Source organism: Procambarus clarkii, chromosome 14, assembly GCF_040958095.1.
Source record: "Procambarus clarkii isolate CNS0578487 chromosome 14, FALCON_Pclarkii_2.0, whole genome shotgun sequence".
Lineage (NCBI taxonomy): Eukaryota > Metazoa > Arthropoda > Malacostraca > Decapoda > Cambaridae > Procambarus > Procambarus clarkii.
The window spans coordinates 33,195,520-33,216,474 of NC_091163.1; the positions used below are offsets into that span (position 1 = coordinate 33,195,520).

At 46.0% G+C, this 20,955-nt stretch overlaps 2 protein-coding genes across 7 annotated transcripts in view; both read left to right on the top strand.

Moving 5' to 3' along the window:
• LOC138364602 (tripartite motif-containing protein 5-like) overlaps positions 1–20,955 on the top strand; it is a 203,907-nt gene that overhangs the window by 24,541 nt on the left and 158,411 nt on the right. For 5 of the 6 annotated variants that reach the window (XM_069324439.1, XM_069324440.1, XM_069324442.1 and 2 more), the window contains one exon: positions 13,828–13,898. The exons of the other annotated variant lie outside the window; for it this stretch is intronic. Coding sequence is in view for 3 of the 5 variants with exons in the window: in XM_069324442.1 (XP_069180543.1) it covers positions 13,893–13,898 (6 nt within the window). In the remaining 2 variants the exon portion in view is untranslated. The remainder of the gene's footprint in view (positions 1–13,827; positions 13,899–20,955) is intronic. 6 annotated transcript variants of the gene reach the window in all.
• LOC138364782 (uncharacterized) lies at positions 1,705–2,981 on the top strand. Its single transcript, XM_069324756.1, has 2 exons — positions 1,705–1,759; positions 2,074–2,981. Exons 1-2 carry the CDS (start codon positions 1,705–1,707, stop codon positions 2,979–2,981), a joined length of 963 nt encoding a protein of 320 aa, XP_069180857.1.

Below are 20,955 nucleotides of genomic sequence, written 5' to 3' on the forward strand. Positions count from 1 at the left end.
CTCGCCACATCTTCCAATTCTGTCTCTTCCTCACTCGTATCAGATCTCTGAGTTAGGTCTTTATCTGGATCATAGTCCAGGTCATCATCCAGAGCACCGTCATCATACAAAATATCGCGTATTTCCTCCTCAGAGAGTCGTTTTCCATGACCGCGGGTCACCGTGGAGCGGGAGCTCGTAGAGGATGCGTCAGACATGGTTGCTGCCGTGAAACTGAGGCTCCCCACGGCCGCAGGGCATGCTGGGATTTTTTTTTAAGATGGCGGACGATCACTGGGGCCCCCACCCACCCATACCATACCCGCGTCACCGCGCGCCAGTTTTGAATGGAACGTGAAAAATCAAAATACCTGGAGGCGCGTTGCGCAAACCAGACGCGAGCCTGCAGGCGCGTTGCGCAGTTTAAGGGTTAAAGGCATTTGGGTTGCCTGTGAGGCCTCACTTGTTGAAGGCGCTTGCTTGCACCTCACTTGTTGAAGCGCTTGCATGCCCTCACTTGTTGAAGGCGCTTGGCTTGCCTGTGATGCCTCACTTGTTAAAGGCACTTGCTTGCGCCTCACTTGTTGAAGGTGCTTGGCTTGCCTGTGGCACCTCACTTGTTGAAAGTGCTTGGCTTGCCTGTAATGCCTCACTTGTTGAAGGAGCTTGGCTTGCCTGTGGCGCCTCACTTGTTGAAGGCGCTTGGCTTGCCTGTAGCGCCTCACTTGTTGAAGGCGCTTGGCTGCCTGTGACGCCTCACTGGTTGAACAACACGTAGCTTGTCTTTAATTGCTAGGACAATCTTCTTCCTCTTAACACTTTCAGAACGATTGATGCTGCTACCAGACATATTCTTGGCCAAAAATGTTCAAAGTTACTATGAAAATTAAGAAAGTCATTTAAAAAAATATTTCACTAATGGTGCAGCACTGTGAGGCTGCACTGGTTGAGGTGTATAACAGTGACTTGTCTTTAATTGTTAGGACAACTTTCTTCCTCTTAACACCTTCAGAACGACTGATGCTGCTACCAGACATAGTCTTGGCCAAAAATGTTCAAAGTTACTTTGAAAATAAAAAAGTTATGTAAAAAAATATTTCACTAATGGCGCAGCACTGTGTATAACACGAGGGACGGACGCACATGGGTTGACCAGTGTTGGACGGGTAAACTTGGGGTGGGGCAGCTATAGCACGTTACATAGGCCGCCAGGAGGAAAAAAATTCACAATATTTTTGAAGGAAACTTCAGCCTGTGCACAATGCTTTTAGGAAACTTATTTATTTGTTATTACTTAATTACTAGTACTTATTTCATTTGTTTTTGGCTATGATTAATTGTTCTAAAATTAATGGTAATTCCTGTACCCAGGTGGTCCCTCCTGACGCACCCCTCCCACCCTCCCAACACCACCCACCCACCCCACCCCCTCCTCCACAGTGCGTCTAGAGCCACAGACGGGATTAATACGGTATGGCCGTATTTTCATCCGGCCAAACCAGCTTTTATCCGGTTCCTGTGGCCATTTTGGCCGGATATTGTGATAACTTTATCCGATCACGATTTTGGCCGTATAAGGGCGTTTTCCGGATGTTTGAATCCCGGATAATCGCGGGGTTACAGTACTTAGAAATCTTCGTAAGTTTACTTCTCTAAATTGCCCTTTGGCGCGTTCTTAGCGGGCACTTGGGAACCTTCGTAGCAAACCAACTGACGAAGAAATACATGGAGCTTCGTGAATCTAGGTCCTTGTTCCTCGCACTCTCATCATCCACCATAAGTACTTTAGTGCTGTATGCTCCACCATTGTCTTACATAGATAGGCCTATGCAAGTGTTGGCGTATGGACATAGGCCTATGGAATTGCTGGGGCTTGGACATTGACTTATCGAATTGTTAGTGTTTGGACTATATTGATCTAATCATCGACCTGGAAAGTGAGGGTACTGCCTCTGCTGGTTAACCGAGAAAGATACAGACAAATGTCCAAATACTGATGACCTTCCAGATATTGGTGACCATCCAAATACTGGCGACTGTCCAGATGCTGGCGGCTGGGTAGCGGTAACTGTCTGGATATTGGTGACCATTCAGGTACTGGAAACAATCAGGATATTGGTGGCCATTCAGGTACTGGAAACAATCTGGATATTGGTGGCCATTCGGGTACTGGAAACAATCTGGATATTGGTGGCCATTCAGGTACTGGAAACCATCTGGATATTGGTGGCCATTCAGGTACTGGAAACCATCTGGATATTGGTTGCCATTCAGGTACTGGAAACCATCTGGATATTGGTGGCCATTCAGGTACTGGAAACCATCTGGATATTGGTGGCCATTCAGGTACTGGAATCCATCTGGATATTGGTGGCCATTCAGGTACTGGAAACCATCTGGATATTGGTGGCCATTCAGGTACTGGAAACCATCTGGATATTGGTGGCCATTCAGGTACTGGAAACCATCTGGATATTGGTGGCCATTCAGGTACTGGAAACCATCTGGATATTGGTTGCCATTCAGGTACTGGAAACCATCTGGATATTGGTGACCATTCAGGTACTGGAAACCATCTGGATATTGGTGGCCATTCAGGTACTGGAAACCATCTGGATATTGGTGACCATTCAGGTACTGGAAACCATCTGGATATTGGTGGCCATTCAGGTACTAGAAACCATCTGGATATTGGTGGCCATTCTGGTACTAGAAACCATCTGGATATTGGTTGCCATTCAGGTACTAGAAACCATCTGGATATTGGTGGCCATTCAGGTACTGGAAACCATCTGGATATTGATGACCATCTAGTTACTGGTAACCGTCCTGATAGTGGCAACCATCCAGTTACTGGAAACTGTCTGGTTAATGGCAACTATCCAGTTACTGGCAACTGTCTGGTTACTGGTGACTGTCCAGATAATGGTAACCTTTCAGATGCTAGCACCTGTCCAGATATGGCAACTGTCTGGATACTGGGACCTGTTCAGATATGGTAATTGTCTGGTGACAATTGACTGGTGACTGTCCAAATTGTGGCAATATTTCAAATACAGGCATACCTCAGTTTAAGAGTTTAATTGGTTCCTGGAGATGCCTCGTATTCCGAAAACTCGCATTCCGAAGCTAATTTCCCCATAAGAAATAAAGGGAAATGAATTAATCCGTTCCTGACTACCCCAAAAACCCCACATCAAACTAAATTTTTATACCTAATTCATCTAAATAAACCTACAAAACTATGTTCAAGTTATTACTTACATTGTTGTTGAATGCTGTAGGCGTATGGAAGATGGTGAGGAGGTGGGAGGAAGAGAGGAGTTACTGTTTGGAAGGGGAGTCCCCTTCCATTATCACATCAGGCAGTGAGGACTTCACTGGTATGCACACTCTGGCACATTTTGCCTGCATACCACTAGGACTTGCTTGTTTTACTAAGAATTTATCTAATGACACTTGTTTTTCCCTACATTTTAACACTTGTCTGTAGTAAGAAGACATCACATTGTCATTTAAAAGGTTAATGCAATGGCCTGCTACAGCTTTATCTGGGTGAGTTTTTTCAACAAAACTTTGCAGTTCTTCCCATACTTCACACATTTTCTTAATCAAGAAGGGACATCCTCTACTGCCTCTACTCACAGCTATTTTCTTAGGTTGAACCTTATCAATGGCTTTCTTGAGACCCATGGCAAGATATATAATGACAACTTTTATGCTCAAATGGCCAAAAAAACGATAAAAAACTGTAAATCCTTGTGAAGAATTCAGGTGGGATAGTCACTGGACACGAGACACTGGTAAACTGAGGCGCGATCGCCATGCCACCACGCGCCAGTCGGCCTGTACACGTATCAACAAACTCGCGTCCCGAGGTAACCCTCGCCTTCCGAGACATATTTTTGGAGTAAATCCTGCTCATCTTCCGAAAAACTCGCATACAGGGACACTCGCATTCCGAGGTACCACTGTACTGGCAACTGTTCAGTTACTGGCAGCTGTTCAGTTTCTGGTAACTGTCCAGATACTGATGACCCCTCTAGATACTGGTGACCCTCTAGATACTGGTGACCCTCTAGATACTGGTGACCCTCTAGATACTGGTGACCCTCTAGATACTGGTGACCCTCTAGATAATGGTGACCATTCAGATATTGGTGACCATTCAGATATTGGTGACCATCCAGATGCTAGTAACCAGACATTGGTGACTGGTCACTGGCAATTGTAGAGTTACTGGTGACTATCCATATACTGGCAACCATCCAAAGATATTTTGTGTAGTGCATCCTGGGGTTCAGGGGCTTTCTTGTTTGACACTCAGACAATTGGGTATGGCTCGCAGCAGGTTTCTGGAGTTTGTGTCTCATCCCATTTTGGGTAGATGGCCTGGCTCAGGTGCCTGGCCCTGTGCTGGGGTCCTATCATGGTGCCTGGCCCAGTGCTGGGGTCCCATCATGGTGCCTAGCCCGGTGTTGAGGTCCCATCGTGGTGCCTGGCCAGTGCTGGGGTCCTATCATGGTGCCTGGCCCAGTGCTGGGGTCCTGTCATGGTGCCTGGCCCAGTGCTGGGGTCCCATCGTGGTGCCTGGCCCAGTGCTGGGGTCCTATTGTGGTTCCTGGCCTGGTGCTGGGGTACCATTGTGGTTTCTGTGTTTTTCTTGTGAGTTTTGTCTTCAGTTTTTTGGAAGATTTTAATTTTGATTCAAAATGAATATTCTGCATTTTGGAAGAAAATGCAGAATAGAACCAGTGAAGAGCAGGGGTGCCATAGGCACAATCAGAGAACACTGTATAAACATCAGAGCTCCACGGTTGTTCAACATCCTCCCGTGAGCATAAGAAATATTGCCGGAACAACCGTGGACACCTTCAAGAGAAAACTAGATAATTTTCTCCAAGGAGTGCCGAACCAACCGGACTGTGGTGGATATGTGGGCCTGCGGGTCGCTGCAAGCAACAGCCTAGCGGACCAAACTCTCACAAGTCAAGCCTGGCCTCGGGCCAGGTTTGGGGAGTAGAAGAGTAGTTTACAGTCTCCGTGGTGTAGTGGTAAGACACTCGCCTGGCGTTCCGCGAGCGCTATGTCATGGGTTCGTATCCTGGCCGGGGAGGATTTACTGGGCGCAATTCCTTAACTGTAGCCTCTGTTTAACGCAACAGTAAAATGTGTACTTGGATGAAAAAACAATTCTTCGCGGCAGGGGATCGTATTCCAGGGACCTGCCCGAAACGCTACGTGTACTAGTGGCTGTACATGAATGTAACAACTCTTGTATATATCTCAAAAAAAAAAAAAAAAAAAAAAAAAAAAAAAGAACTCCCAGAACCCCATCAACCAGATATCAACCAACCAGGTATCAACCAGTTCTGGGGTTTCTTCATACCTCTATTCCTTCAAAAGAAAGGGTAGGGAAGAGGGTTGTATTCTTTCCTCTTCCTGATAACTATGCGGGAATGCAGGCAAAAGACACTGGCACTGTGGCAGAAAATTCAGGTTAATTTCGTCTCCACCCAACACTACATTGCCTAACTGCTGTCTAGCAAGAGATAAGTGCATGGAGACTTAATATGCCATAACTCACAGGAAACTTCAACAGTAATCAACCATAAATAACCAATTTTCATTGTGCATGTTTATGTATGACCCTGCTGCCAGGCGTACACTATATGCTTAACCCACCTCCACTACCAATCTCCACGTATCTACTTCTGTAAACATTACCAAGTATCTACCACCGTAAACATGTCCAAACCTGGCAACAAGCAAGGTAGAGGTGCCTCTCGCCCATTCAACTTGTTACCAAGAGACCCAAATGAAACAACGGCAACACTGGGATCATCGCCAGTGTTGGTAAACACAGCATCTGGCGTTACAACCCTCTCTCCCAGCCGCTGCCAACGACTCAACTCAAAACTCAAGCTGTGGAATTCACTCAATCTATGCCTCCCTGTATAAATTTCAAACCATTGTGGGACAACAAATGGCTGAAGAAACTACACAATTTAGTGTAGATTGTGTAGTTTCAATCTAGTTTCCTCGGAAGCAATTGAGGCCCTCCAAGCCACGGTCTCCCATCAACAACAAACTATGTCCGCCTCCTTTAATCTTCGATGACCAACAATCAAGCAATTCACAAGTGACACAATGGAGCAAATAAATAAGATTATGACCAGGGGAAATGCAACCAGGATAAAGCGACATCCTTCAAAAGCTGGAAAAATAAATCTCCAGATGCACCAGGCGGCCTCTGAAGACGCCTTAGAACAACAACAACTTCACGACTCTCTGATCATTAGCTCTGCGGATCTACCAGAGGAACTACAAGGTGAGAACTGCTGTAATGTAGCTCACGCCCTTAATTATTTCAAAGATCAAAGTCTACGTTGATATAAAATCGGCTGTCAGGAAAGATTAAAACAGTCCCCACAGCATTACGTGAATGCTCATCAAACTTGCAAATCAGGCTGCTAAGTATGACCTCATACAAACAGCTACAAAGCAAAAAACCAATCTCTATATAAATGAGTGCCTTACCAAGCAGCATGGATCCCTCCTCTACAGACTGCATCAAATTCGCCAACAAAACCCAGGTGTTATTAAGCAGTGCTACACTAGGAATGGAACGATCATTGTAAAGAAGGATAGAGCAGGAAGAAGATAGGAAATAAAGTGTGACCAACAACTACTGACCTTTAATGACTGTGGCATATCTGAAAACCAGAATCTTTCCAATGCCAATACTGAAAATATCTCATGAGTGTCTGAGCCTAACCTGGCCTAACCTTGTCCAAGGTGCTGTCTTTCACTCTATTGGTTAAATAATGCTCTCTCATCCATAAAAGTTCCTAACATCTCAGTAAAGTCTCCATGTACTTATGTAAGCATCTACCTCAGTATCTTAGTAAAATCTTACTCATATGTATTATCTTACTCTGTTATCTTTAAATTTAATGGTATTTTGATTTATATTAGTCATTTATTGGATTTAATTAATTGAGTTCATATTTTTCTTAAGTTTATAATAATAATAATAGTTTATAATAATAATAATAATAATAATAATAATAATAATAATAATAATATATTTAGGAACAGTACATACAAAGTTGCAGAGTTACAGTACAAACATTTTGTTAGATTTAAAGATAGAGCTAGTACATACAATACATTAATTTATATTAATTATAGGATCATAACTAAGCTAATTATAGTTAATTATCATTAAGATTATACAGTATTACTTTATGATTATTTAAGTCAGTATTAATTAATTAAGATTAACCTTGTAATTTTTTTGTCTTCATTAACCCTTAACATGCTCGGGGTCTAATATCCTGCTATCCACACAGGCGCATGTCATTTTGAAAAAAAAAAAAATTTTTTTTTTTTGCTAATCTGTTAAGTTCTGTTCACTGATCACGGGAAAAATAAAAAAAAAATTCTATTGTACTTACTTTTGTTGCAATAGAGCCGAGAAGCTCTGCGATGACGTCACAATCTGCATGGTCGCTCATGCAGTACACGCCCGGGAGATGTTGCGCGCGGTCCTCAAACAGCCAGAGTTGCCACAAATATATTTTCGCGCTATTTATTTACAATGTCTAAGCGCATTTTATCTAATCTTTTTTCACTAATTGTGTTTCAAATACTGTTTGAACATATTTTGTATCAATAATTGTTGCATATTTGAGTATACACAGGCGCACACAAATGTTTTCAATTACGGCAATATAATATGTCATTACAGTCTATTATATTATATGTTCTGCTTATATGTTTACATATTTACACACTCGCACACGCTATACACACTTTGAAGCACACTTAGAAGATTTCTAGACTGTGGTAGTCATTGAAGCAGTCGACAGCACATAATGGGATACCACACGTTTCACACCATGTTTGCACAAGCTTCCGTTTCTTGTCTCTACGTGTCGTTGTTTTACACACCAAGCAATCACGTTGGGCTATTGCACGCTTCACACCAGGTGGCAAATACTTAAGTTTGTGTGCTAGGAAGCCTTCAGTGTGAGCGAGGCGTGGAGTACCAGCATGCTGCAACAGTGGGTTTATGATGGGCCGCTGAATACCTGGGACATCTTTTGCAAACTTTCCTAATAACTGTATTGCAGCATCAAATCATCATCAGGTGTTCGGTCCTGAACACTTCCAAAATGTAGACACCTGAGGAGTATCTGAAACCTGTCTCGTGACATATATTTCCCGAATAAAGGTGTTGGTATTGTCTTGTCCTTGCTCCAATAGTCATTTATTGCATGTTTGTGACAGTGCTTCATCAACAAACAGAGTGCCAAAAACACATACATTTCCGCCACTGTGGTATTTTTCCAACGCTGCAGTCGTGAAAATTCTGTGATTTCCCTCTCAATCAGGTAAGCAGCATGCAGGTTCGTTTGGTGTACAATGTATTCCATGAGTGGTTCATCATAGAATGCTGTAAAATATTCCATCTCAGCCATGTCCTCACCTTGATTAGGGAAAAGGTTTGTAATCCCTACATCTTTATCGTCAAAGTGAGGAATATTAGGAATAAAATCGTCACCATCACTCCACTCAAGTACACCAGGCGTCCTGCGAGATGCAGAGGAAAGACGGCGAGGAAGCGATGCATACCGGCGACCAGGAGCTGAATACCGTCTGCGAGAAGCACGGCGGCTACGTGCACGTGAGCGCTTGGCTGGGCGAGATGCTGCTGACGCGACAATTTCTCGCCCAGTTACACCACTGGTACCAGCCACAGGCTCAATAAAACTTTGATCTGAGTCACTAAACCCAGAAAAGGAGTCACCTCCCTCTGACTCGTCACCCTCAAACAGAAAATATCCACAGGAACTGTGAGGTCGTGGTAGAATTGGGGTAGAAAATGGGCGAGGAGGCATGGGAGAGCGTATAGGCCTCGCCATGGCATGGCGGTCATTCTCACTTTCACTGCTGCTGCTACTATCTCCCGACAACTGTGTATAATCCTCATCGTTGTCTGAATCGTCAAACACACTTTCTTCACCTTCAGAGAATAATTCGTGGGCTATTTGCTCTGGGGTGAGGGACTGAGTGATGCGTGCTCGTGAGGCGTTTGACCATGCGCTCGCCATGGTGACTCTCGCTAAACTGAGGCCTCCCATGCCATCGGAGCGTGAGCTGGATTTTTTTTCAAAATGGCCGCTGTTTACTAGAGCCCCTGGGCAGCGTATGGGACCCCCAGCTACACCGCGGGCCATTCAAATCGTGCGCGGTACCCATACACTTCATATGAAGTGAAGCGCAGTTGACTGGTAAAACGATTTACACTTCATATGAAGTGATGCGCACTTTAAGGGTTAATTATATATTCTTATCGAACCTTATTCTTGTCAATCTTTATTGATTTTTTTTTTTTACTTCTGTATCCTTCTTGTCTAACTACAGTGATCTTTATTTGACTTTTTTTGTGTGTGTTTTTGTTATAGTTATTTTATATTTACAGCAGATATAGTATTTTACTGTTGTGTAATTGCTTGCCTTATTGTATCTTGACTCCATTGCATCTACATGCAAGCTGATATTGATCCTCAACTAAATCTGCTCTCACACATCTACAATAACCACCATATTGATCATCACTACTGCACCTATTACACACAAAACTTTGCACAAAAAAAAAATAACTCCAAAATAACACTTGCCTATCAGTTTTCAACCAAAATGTCAGATCACTTGGTAAAAAATTTGATGATATAAATGCACTACTCACAGCATTAGGTACTAAACTATCATTTATTATTTTAACAGAGACCTGGCTAAGTAAAGACTATACTCAACTCTACTTTTTCACTTACTGTGTTGCATATAATATTACTTGATGTTGAATTATAATGCAACTTGCATACATTAAGTATACACCTGATTAATAGTGTCACAATAATGCACACACAAATGTTTTCAATTACGCCATGTATGTATTCACATTTTTCATTATTATATTTACACACATCCACTCACTGTTTACAGGTTTTTGCAACATCATTGTACATTTAGAAGTCTTGGAGATAGTGGTAGTCGTTGAAGCAGTTGACAGCACACAACGGGACTGCACACACTTCACACCATATTTGCACTAGTTTATGGTTCTGTGGTCTCTTTTTTTTTTTTTTTTTGTTCTACAAACTATGCAATCACGTTGGTCTATATGCACGCTTTCCAGCTGGTGGCAAATGTTTTAGTCTGTGTGCTTAAAAGGCCTCCATGTAAGTGAGCCTGGGTGTAGCAGCATGTTGCAACACTGGGTTCATGATGGGGTCTTTGTATGCCAAGAATTTCTTTGCCAAACTTTGTTAGTAACTTTGTCACAAGTGTAAAATGGAAACTTGGTTTACGTCCAGTTTTCACCAGATACATATTGTAGCTGTTCAGCATGCTTACGTCAACCAGATGGAAAAACACTTTTCTCATCCACTTCAATGTTTTCCTAACACACTCGACAGCGCCCACCATCATGTCACGTTTATCAACCAAACGCATGTTAATATTATAGTCAAGAAGACAATCTGGCTTATATACTGGTTGTTTTGTTACTCGGTTCACCTTGCCACTGTTCACCATTGTACCATCATGAACGGTTGTCAGCAAGTTCACTTCTCTCGTCTTTCCACCTAACTGAGAGTATTTGATCACTTTTTCTTAGCTGGCAGTCACCAACTTCAAGATTATTGTCAAACACTGGCATTTCTCGTCTTCTTGACTTTACTGTGCCACACACTCCAGTTCTATTTTCAATCAAGAACTTAGCTAGCAAGGGACTTGTATAGTAGTTATCTGTGTATAAAATGTGGCCCTTGTTCATCCATGGTGCCATCAGTGACTTTACCACACTACCTGAGAAACCATGTTGGTCGTTACCGGGAATGTCTACATTGCTAATAGAATACAGAATCATGTGTAACACGTATCCTGTTTCACAGTCACAAAGAACAACGAATTTCAATCCAAATCTGTTGCGTTTGGAGGGAATATACTGCTTGAACCCAACACGTCCTTTGAAAAGCACAAGGGATTCGTCAATCACCAGCTTCTGTGCTGGTACGTTGAAATATCTGTGCTTTCCAATCACTTCATTCATAATATGCCTGACTCTCCAAAGTCTATCAATCTCTGTCCGGTCTTCATTACTTGCAAAATGAAGACACCTGAGGAGTATCTGAAACCTGTCTTGGGACATATATATCCTGAACTAAGGTGTTGGAACAGTCTGGTCTTTGCTCCAATAGTCTGAGATAATATGTTTTACACAATGTTTCATCAACATACATAGTGCCAAAAATAAATACATTTCACCTACAGTGGTGTTTTTCCAATGCTGTAATCGTGAAAATTCTGTTATATTTTTCCAATGAGATGAGCTGCATGAAGGTTCGTTTGGTGTACAATATATTCCATGAGCGTCTCATCATTAAATGCTGTAAAATAGTCTATTTCACACATGTCCTCACCAGTATCAGGGAAAAGGTTTGTAATACCATCACTCCACACAAGTACACCTTGTGTCCTGCGAGACGAAACACCGGCACGACGGCGAAGAATCGTTGCACACCATGTACCAGGAGCTGAAGCCTGTCTATGCAAAGTACAGGTGCTATGTGAACATGAGGTAACATCACGTGAACATGAGGGTCTTGGTTCCTCATGTGGTGCCATGCGGTGGCGCTTGGCTGGGTGAGACGCTGCTGACGCGACAAAATCTCGCTTGGTAACCCCACTGGCACTAGTGACAGGCATGGTAACACTATGTTCTGAATCCACCTCATTAAAAGCAGAAAAAGAGTCACCTTCCTCTGACTCGTCGCCCAAAATATCCTCATACTCTAAATAAGTACAGGAACTGTGTGGTCGTGCGCGAATTGGAGTAGACACTGGGCGAGGAGGCACTGGTGAGCGTGTAGGCCCCGCCATGGGAGGAGGCTGTATCTCAAATTCACTCTGTGCTACTATCATCGGTCAATTGCGTGTAGTGCTTATCAATGTCACATTCCTCACCATCAGAAAATAATTCACTAGTTATAATTCACTTAACTCTTGAGTAAGTGATTGAGTGGTGTGTGCCCGGGAGGCGTTTGGCCGTGCGCTCACCATGGTGACTTCTAGGTAACTGAGGCTTTCCACGCGTTGGTGGCGGAGCTGGATTTTTTCAAAATGGCGGCTGTTTACTATAGCCCCTAGGCAGTGTATGGGGGGCCCCCACTACCCCCCACTGGCTATTCAAATCTTGCGCGGTACTTCATTACGTCATGTGACGTGATGCGCACTTTTGCGTAAGTTACTCAAAAGTCATATGACGTGTTTTGCAGCTTAAGGGTTAAGTGAATGAGTATTACCTGATGCTTGGACAAAGAGTGTTATTGTTCATATCCCCAAACCACACTCAGATAATTATAGGCCCATATCTCTAACATCATGTGTTTGTAAAGTGCTTGAACACATTGTCCTTAACCGACTCACATATCGTATACAGGGGCACCTGTCTCCCCAACTGTTTTGATTTATGCCTGGGCTCAGTACACAACACTGTTTTCCTGACTACTTCGCTCATATTAAAGCTTCCCCTCAAGCCGTCTTCATCAAGCTAGCAGCAGCTTTTGATACAGCAAACAGGGAAATCATGCTAGAACAGCTTGCTGAGCTGGGAATACAAGGAAAATTACCTTAACCGACTCACATATCGTATACAGGGGCACCTGTCTCCCCAACTGTTTTGATTTATGCTTGGGCTCAGTACACAACACTGTTTTCCTGACTACTTCGCTCATATTGAAGCTTCCCCTCAAGCCGTCTTCATCAAGCTAGCAGCAGCTTTTGATACAGCAAACAGGGAAATCATGCTAGAACAGCTTGCTGAGCTGGGAATACAAGGAAAATTACTGAAATGGATAATGGGCTGCTGAAATGGTCTAATCGAACAGCATGTTTTGTTTAACCACTGTACTGTTCTGCATTAAAATATGACAACCGCTTGGTGCACAGAAAATAAATTCTTTCAAAACAATTATTTTCTCTTCTTATATTGTTAAAAGAAGTCTCTGATCAATGAGAATAACTGGAAAAGTAGGATGCTGGATACTCAATTTCCTGTCGAACAGAACACAAAGAGTAACAGTCAATCAGATAAAATCGAGTCCAAGCGATGTTAAAAGCTCTGTACCTCAAGGTACAGTCCTTGCACTGCTACTGTTCCTTATTCTCATATCTGATATAGACAAAAATACACGTCACAGCTTCGTGTCGTCCTTTGCAGATGACACAAAAATCAGCATGAAAATTACCTCTGCTGAAGACATTGAAAAACTACAAGCAGATGTCAACAAAGTTTTCAATTGGCAGCAGAAAATAACATGATGTTTAACAGTGATAAATTTCAGGTACTCAGGAACGGCAAAAATGAGGATCTGAAACATAATACAGGCCTACCTTGAGGTAGGCCTAATTAAATTATAATTAAAATTATAATTTTAATTAGGCAGGCCTAATTAAACAGCTTGTCTTATATACTCGCATTTGGGTGAGGTGATATGTTGCAACAGTTTTGTATGAGGTGAACAAACTTTTGACCAACACAAGACAGAATATGGAACATTGGGTATTAATTGGATAAATGAGAGGGAAGAATGAAAGTAACTGCAAAGGGCCTATTGGCCCATACTTACTCTTGATGCTTCTGGTATTCCGTACCAATATAGAACCTGCTCTTAGCATAATACATAAACAAAATTATTACATTTTTCTAAACATTTATTATGTTTTGATGGGAAAATTTAGTTATAGAAACCTTAAATGTTTTATTTCCCCTAATAGGTAATACGGCTTCCAGTCTCTGCTCGGCTACCAAGGACGATAGCAAACACAACTTCTGCCCATTAATGATGGTAAGAACACTTTTATTCTTACTGTACAAGAGGTGAGTGTGTGTGTCATGTTGATGTCATTAACCAGTTATGGTGAGCATATTAATCATGATGTTTACAGTAACTAGTGATAATGACTGTATTTATTATGTTTTCAATAACTAGTGATGGTGAGTGTATTTATTATAATGTTATTAACTAATGATGGTGAGTATTAATCTTGATGTCATTAACCAGTAATGGTGAATGTATTAATCATGGTGTTGTCATTAACCAGTGATGGCGAGTGTATTAATCATATTGTCATTAACCAGTGATGGTGAATGTATTAATCATGGTGTTGTCATTAACCAGTGATGGTGAATGTATTAATCATATTGTCATTAACCAGTGATGGCGAGTGTATTAATCATATTGTCATTAACCAGTGATGGTGAGTGTATTAATCATAATATCATTAATACTCTCACCATCACTGGGTAATGACACCATAATTAATACACTCACCATCACTGGGTGATGACAATATGATTAATACACTCACCATCACTGGGTAATCATATTGTCATCACCCAGTGATGGTGAGTGTATTAATCATGGTGTTATTAACTAGTGATAGCAAGTGTATTAATCATGGTGTCATTACCCTGTGATGGTGAGTGTATTATTGTTATCACCCAGTGATGGTGAGTGTATTATTGTTATCACCCAGTGATGGTGAGTGTATTATTGTTATCACCCAGTGATGGTGAGTGTATTATTGTTATCACCCAGTGATGGTGAGTGTATTATTGTTATCACCCAGTGATGGTGAGTGTATTATTGTTATCACCCAGTGATGGTGAGCGTATTATTGTTATCACCCAGTGATGGTGAGTGTATTATTGTTATCACCCAGTGATGGTGAGTGTATTATTGTTATCACCCAGTGATGGTGAGTGTATTATTGTTATCACCCAGTGATGGTGAGTGTATTATTGTTATCACCCAGTGATGGTGAGTGTATTAATCATGGTGATATTAACTAGTTATGTTGAGTGTATTAACCCTCTGAACTGCACATAGTGCCTTAATGTACTCAATCGGGGGTGCGCATAACCCCTTAATGCACTCGTAGATATATTGTAGGATTCAAAACTTGGGTACAAGATGGAGGCCTGAGGCTTCCAATGAGCATCCACCAGTTTGAAAAATATTCCCAGCATGCCTCACAGCCGTGGGCAGACTCATTTTCTGGGGGGAGCCCCAACGGCTCCCCGGAGCTATTCATGGCTGATATGGATACCCTAACTATTTTGCATCAGTCAATGTGGGTGGAGTTCTAGGCCTACCGGGGATCACGAGCCAGAACCTGGCCCCTCAGAGAGGCACGGGGAGCAATGGCCCATAGAAATGCACATATGATTTGGAGCATTCTGTATCTGCCATCGACCGGGACAGGCACCCAGAAAGGTAAGCGCCACAAAACAAACCCCTATTCTGGTTAACAACAAAAATCGACAAACGAGTGGACAGAACTCCCCCAGGGAACTAACAAGCATGACGTCACACGAGCCACGCCGCATGTCTGCACAGCTTCCCCCCTCCCCGGGAGGGGGAAGGGGGAGCCCCAGACCCCCGCGCCGGCGAACCCCCCTCCCCAGTTTCTCGGCTGATGGGATAATGCACGGTCGTGTGGCTCCAGCTGCGGTCTTGTCTCAGTGCTGTGACTTGTTTTCAGTGCTGCTCTTACGGTGGTCGTGTGAGCTGGGAGTAGTATTCTCAGGTATTCAGGCTGCATGTGCTTAGGGTCACCTTCCCTGAGTGCCCTGTAAGTACCGCCCTTGGGGCTTGGGGTTGCCTTCCACAAGTCACCTTGGGTCTACCTCTTTTGGCTTTTCGCTGCTTGGCGTTTGGCCGCCTTGAGGGTTTGGGGGTTTTACTCCCTTGTTTACCTTGGGGTAAGTGGTAGTTATAGCACTGGTGGGGTGCAGGGTACTGCGTAGCTAGTTTTCACCTATGACAGCGGCCGGCTCTGTTTCCTCTGGGTACGTTGTCCACTTGTGTGGTTTTTGTTTTATATTTGTTTTTGCCTGGTAGGGGGGTCTGCCTTTTGTTCCTCCCCCCCCCCTTATATTAGGTTCGTTTGTGTGGTGGCACCCCCTGCTTCACCCTCACGGGTGGACACGTCCCGTGGGTTCAGCTTTAGCAGTTTGCTTGGTAGTTTGGGGCGCCGGTTAGCAGTACCCTGCCTGGGATAACCCTTAGCAGACCCAGTCTAGGGGCCCTGGAAAACCCCGCGGGGGCTCCCGGATCCGATAGTGGAGACCCTTGCGTCCCCTCTCGCTTTGTGCGAGTTGAGGGTTGCTCTGTCCCTTTGTCTCAGGGTGACTATCCTTGTTTTTGCCTCCGTCATGCTGCCTGTTGGGTCAGTGACACATTCGACCCTTGAGTCATGCGAGCTTTGTTGCTTGTTCGTGACTCCATTTACCCAGTCTGCTGATGAATTCCCATGGGTGCAGGCAGCTCGCGCGTTGCTGGGTAGGATGTTGCAACACGCTCAGGTTTGTCGCTTCCCCGGACGCCCCGATGCTGCCCCGCTTGTGTAGGGACCCAGACTTGGGGGTTTTGGTCGCTTCGGCCTTGGTTCTTCCACGCCCCCTTTGTTTTTCCCTCCTGCTTCCGGCCCCTATGCATCTCCAGGCTTTGGGGTCGGGGCGGGGTTAGAGGTTCTGAGACTTGGGCAGTTTCGGGGGTTGCCCTGTCTGGGGTAGCTGCGGAGGCATTCGAGTCTGTTCCTCCGGCCGATGCTCCGGGGTCTGACCAGTGGGCCCCTTCTCTTCCAGCTCTCTCGGCTGCCCCGGCTTTTTCTTGTGGGGCTGGGGCTTTGGAGGTCGACTCGGCCCCGGGGCCTGGTGTAGAGTCTCCTGGGGTTGGGGATGAGCGGCCTTGGGGGCCTTGGGCTCCATTGCGCCCCGCCTGGATTTCCGTCCTTCTAAGTGGGGCTTACTGTTGCGAGGAGTGGGGTTTTCTTTCCCCCCTCTGCGTACGATATGGGCTTGGGTTCTGCTCCTCCCCGGGTTCGGTTCCGTGTCCCTGTGGTTTCTTCGGTTCCGTCTTCCGGAGGTTTTCGGCTAACTGCATCTCTTCGCCTGCGGTGTGGTTGGCCTTTGCGGCTTGCCTCCTGCGTGTCCCGGAGTTTGCCTCCATACTGGTTCCTTCTGTTCTGGACAGGTTGGGCTCCTTGTAGCCGTTTGGGCTCCTTGTAGCCGTTTGGGCTCCTTGTAGCCGTTTGGGCTCCTTGTAGCCATTTTGGGCTCCTTGTAGTCGTTTTGGGCTCCTTGTAGCCGTTTTGGGCTCCTTGTAGCTGTTTGGGCTCCTTGTAGCCGTTTTGGGCTCCTTGTAGCCGTTTTGGGCTCCTTGTAGCCATTTTGGGCTCCTTGTAGTCGTTTTGGGCTCCTTGTAGCCGTTTTGGGCTCCTTGTAGCCGTTTAGGCTCCTTGTAGCCGTTTGGGCTCTTTGTTGCAGTTTGGGCTGCTTGTCGCCGGTTGGGCTGCTTGTCGCCGGTTGGGCTACTTCTCGCCTTGTTGGGCTCCTTGTAGCCAGTTGGGCTACTTCTCGACTGGTTGGGCTACTTCTCGCCTTGTTGGGCTACTTTTTTTTTTGCGTCCTGAGCATACGCCGTGGGAGTTAGTTTTGGTTCCGGGCTGTGTGCACACGTGTTCTGCATCCATTTTCTCTCGAGGGGGGGGGGCTTCGCCTATCGCTCTTTTCTTAATCCAATCCGTTCCCCGTTGCTTTGGGGGTGTTCTGGGGTGCCGCTGTGGGGAATTCACGTGGTTTTTCCCTGCGTTCTAGGGTGGGGAGCCTCTTTTGCCGCTCCCCTCCTCTCCAGCATGGGCGCCCTGGCCGCCTTCGGCGGCTACGGACTCGAAAGCTTGCGTCATGGCCCTTCAGCGCCTATGTTCTGCAGGTGAGTTGGTGCGGTTTGGCGTCTCCTTCGTCCTGACGCTGTTTTTGTTTTTGGGAGTAGGAATGGGTGTACATACGTACTTGAGAACGTGGACCATACCACCCGAGGTGCCTACTGCAGGGCTATTAGCCCAAACTGGGCAGCTCTTGTTCTCTCCATCTGATTCCTTCCTCGGTTCACAGGTGTCTGCGGGGTGGCCTCTTGGCCCTTCCGAGGCGGCTCCTGCCTGTACTCCTGCCCCTCTCCTCTGATTGTCTAACCTTGCTTGAGTTCGGGGCCCCGCCTCCACCTTGTTCCGCAGTGCAGCGGTGGGGGTGCCTGTTCGGTGGTACGTTTTCCTGTGTCGAGGGTGTTTTGTGCTCACCTCCTTGTGCTTTCAGGATTGGGTTCTGGCTCTTTGGTTCCGCCTCTCCCCTGTCGTTTGCCTGTCGAGTGGATTCTGTGCTTCATGGGTGCTCTCGTCTCTGCTCTTGGGGCTGTGTATGGGGTCAGGCCAAGTTGGGCTGCCTAATGTGTTCCTTTGATTGCCTGTTACACTGCACACATTTCTTCTACCGTCCCTGTGGCTCAGTTGGGTGCTCGGTTTCCGCCTGTGTCCCCTTGTGTGCCACTCATGTACGATTTATCTATCTTCTGTCGCTTCCTCGGGGAGTGTGGTGACGTTTTGCTGCGGTTTTGGTACTGCAGCTGCGTGTCGGGGTTGGTTGTGGCATTATGTTCGGCCCTTCAGTGCTCCCTCTGGGGCCCTCCTTCCTTGCTGGTCTTGCTGTGCCGGGCCTGGTTTTTCCATGTTCCTTGGATTCTCTGTCTTGTCCTCGCCTCGTTGTGCTGGCTGGGGATGAGCTTGGGGTCTTCATCTCGCCCCTCGCCTATCCTCCGGTTTTGGTTCAAGTTCCAGAGCCTAGTGGGCTCCTTTCCTTAGTGTTTTTCCCGGCTGCCCCGGGGTTTTTCTTGACGCTGGGGCTTTGAGGGACAGCTCGGCCCCGGGGCCTGCAGGGTGGTTTCCCGGGGCTGGGGTTGGGCTCACGTGAGGGGCCTTAATCCCCGTTGGTCCCCGCCTGGGTATATCTACCCCTCTGGGCGGGGCTTGCGGTTTTATGGTGTGGGGTTTTTCCGTTCCCCCTCTCCGCACATGCTTTGTGGGCGTCGCCCCTCCCTGGGCTCGGTTCCCTTGTCCATTGTGCCCGGTGTTTCCGTCCTGTCGGTGGGTGCTTTTCTATGGTCTTCGTCCCTTTTTTCCAGGATGGGCCTTCTCCGTCATGTCCCCCTCTTCTTGGGGTTTCTGCATGACTTTTGGTCTCGGGTGCAACAGGGTTTTTGTGCCTTTGTCCTTTGTGTTTACTTCTTTTTGTTCTCGAAGGTTCGGGACGGTTTTGCTACTTCCCTCCGGTCCTTTCTAGAGCTTGTGGGTCCTATTCCTGGCAGCTTCTGGGTGTTTGGCCTTCTTGTTCTTTTGTGCATATCTCTTCTCTTTGCGCTGTCTCGGCGCTACTTGTTTTCCTGGGGGCGATTTGGTCCTCTTAATGAGTTTTTTCGCTCCTGCCCTTCTGCGGGATGTTGGTGCGGGGTGGCTCCTTATGCGGGTTCCTTCCCTGTCGGCTGCACTTGTGGCGGTGGACTTGCACGCTTGAGGCATTTTGGTTTTGGTCCTGCGTTTTCGTTTCCCTCCTGGGGCTGTCATAGGATTGGCTTGCGGAGGATGTAGAGGCGCTTGGGGCCGTTCCTGGGTCTGGTACCTAGGTTTCTGCTGCTAGCTTTCGGTATCGATGTTCCTTCTGCGCCGTTTCGCAGGCTGTCTCGTGTGTTGTTTCACCTCCGGCCTGCTTATGCACTGCCTGTGCCGTCCTGGTCTTTGGACAGGGTGCTCTCCTGTTTTTCTTCTCCATGGCGGTTGTGACTCCTTGGGGTCAGATTTGCTTTGCCTCTGCTCTCTTTTTATGTTGGCATTGGCCTCTGGGGGTCGTGTGGCAGAGCTTCATGCTCTTCTCAGGCGCAGTGGTTTTTAGCTCCTATGGTCGTGGTCATAGGTTTCTTCGTCTGCGGCCGTTCTCCCTTTTTCTGGTGAATCATGTGCCTGCTGCTTCCCGGAGGAGTCCTTGGGTTGTCGTCTCGACTACGTGTTGAGGAGTGGTTCACTGACCGCCTCCCGGGTATGTCCCCTTGTTTTCTTAGGTAGTCTTTGGTGAAGTAGCTCCGGGGAGCCGTAAGGGCTCCCCCCAGAAAACCAGCATTGAATGTAATGAAAAGCCATTTTCTGGGTGAGTCCCGGAGGCTCCCCGGCACCCTCCTGCCCTCCGGTCGGCGTTTTTTTCGCAATTTTGATATCCAGCCTCAGAACTGGGGCGGGGTTCGCCGGCGCGGGGGTCTGGGGCTCCCCCTTCCCCCTCCCGGGGAGGGGGGAGCTGCGCAGACATGTGGCGCGGCTCATGTGACGTCATGCTTGTTAGTTTGTTTTCGTGGGGGAGTTCTATCCACTCGTTTGTCGATTTTTTTTATTAACCAGAATAGGGGTTTGTTTTGTGGCGCTTACCTTTCTGGGTGCCTGTCCCGGTCGATGGCAGATATAGAATGCTCCAAACCACATGTGCATTTCTATGGGCCATTGCTCCCTGTGCCTCTCTGAGGGGCCAGGTTCTGGCTCGTGGTCCCCAGTAGGCCAGAACTCCACCCACATCGACTGATGCAAAATAGTTAGGGTATCCATATCAGCCATGGATAGCTCCGGAGAGCCTCCGGGACTCACCCAGAAAATGGCGTTTCATTACATTCAACGCTGGTTTGTTTACTGTAGCAACCATGTCGGACACATCCACATTGAGCTCCCAGTCCCCATTCGGCCATGTTGAGAAAACACTCCGATGTTGAAATACAGGGCATATTGCTTGGAGATGACCATGCCAATGATATTGATAACTCGAATCTGGAAAAAGATCTAATACTGTACAGGTGTCTGATACTAGTGATACGGATATTGAAGTGGTCGATGTGAAGAGTGTGTACAGTACACAATTCTCTCACCAGCCTTGCCGTGCCAGTCTAGGTCAACACCATCAGTAGAACAACACAGATGAATATTTGTATATTCCACTGAACATTTAGTACCGAATGCAATTTATTCAAACCAGCT

What these genes read in the sequence shown, in the direction of transcription:
- LOC138364782 (XM_069324756.1), top strand. Translation starts at nt 1,705, where the DNA reads ATGGAGCTTCGTGAATCTAGGTCCTTGTTCCTCGCACTCTCATCATCC. An exon ending in ACTCTCATCATCCACCATAA is followed by an intron (nt 1,760 to 2,073) that starts GTACTTTAGTGC and finishes GTGACCATTCAG; the next exon opens with GTACTGGAAACAATCAGGAT.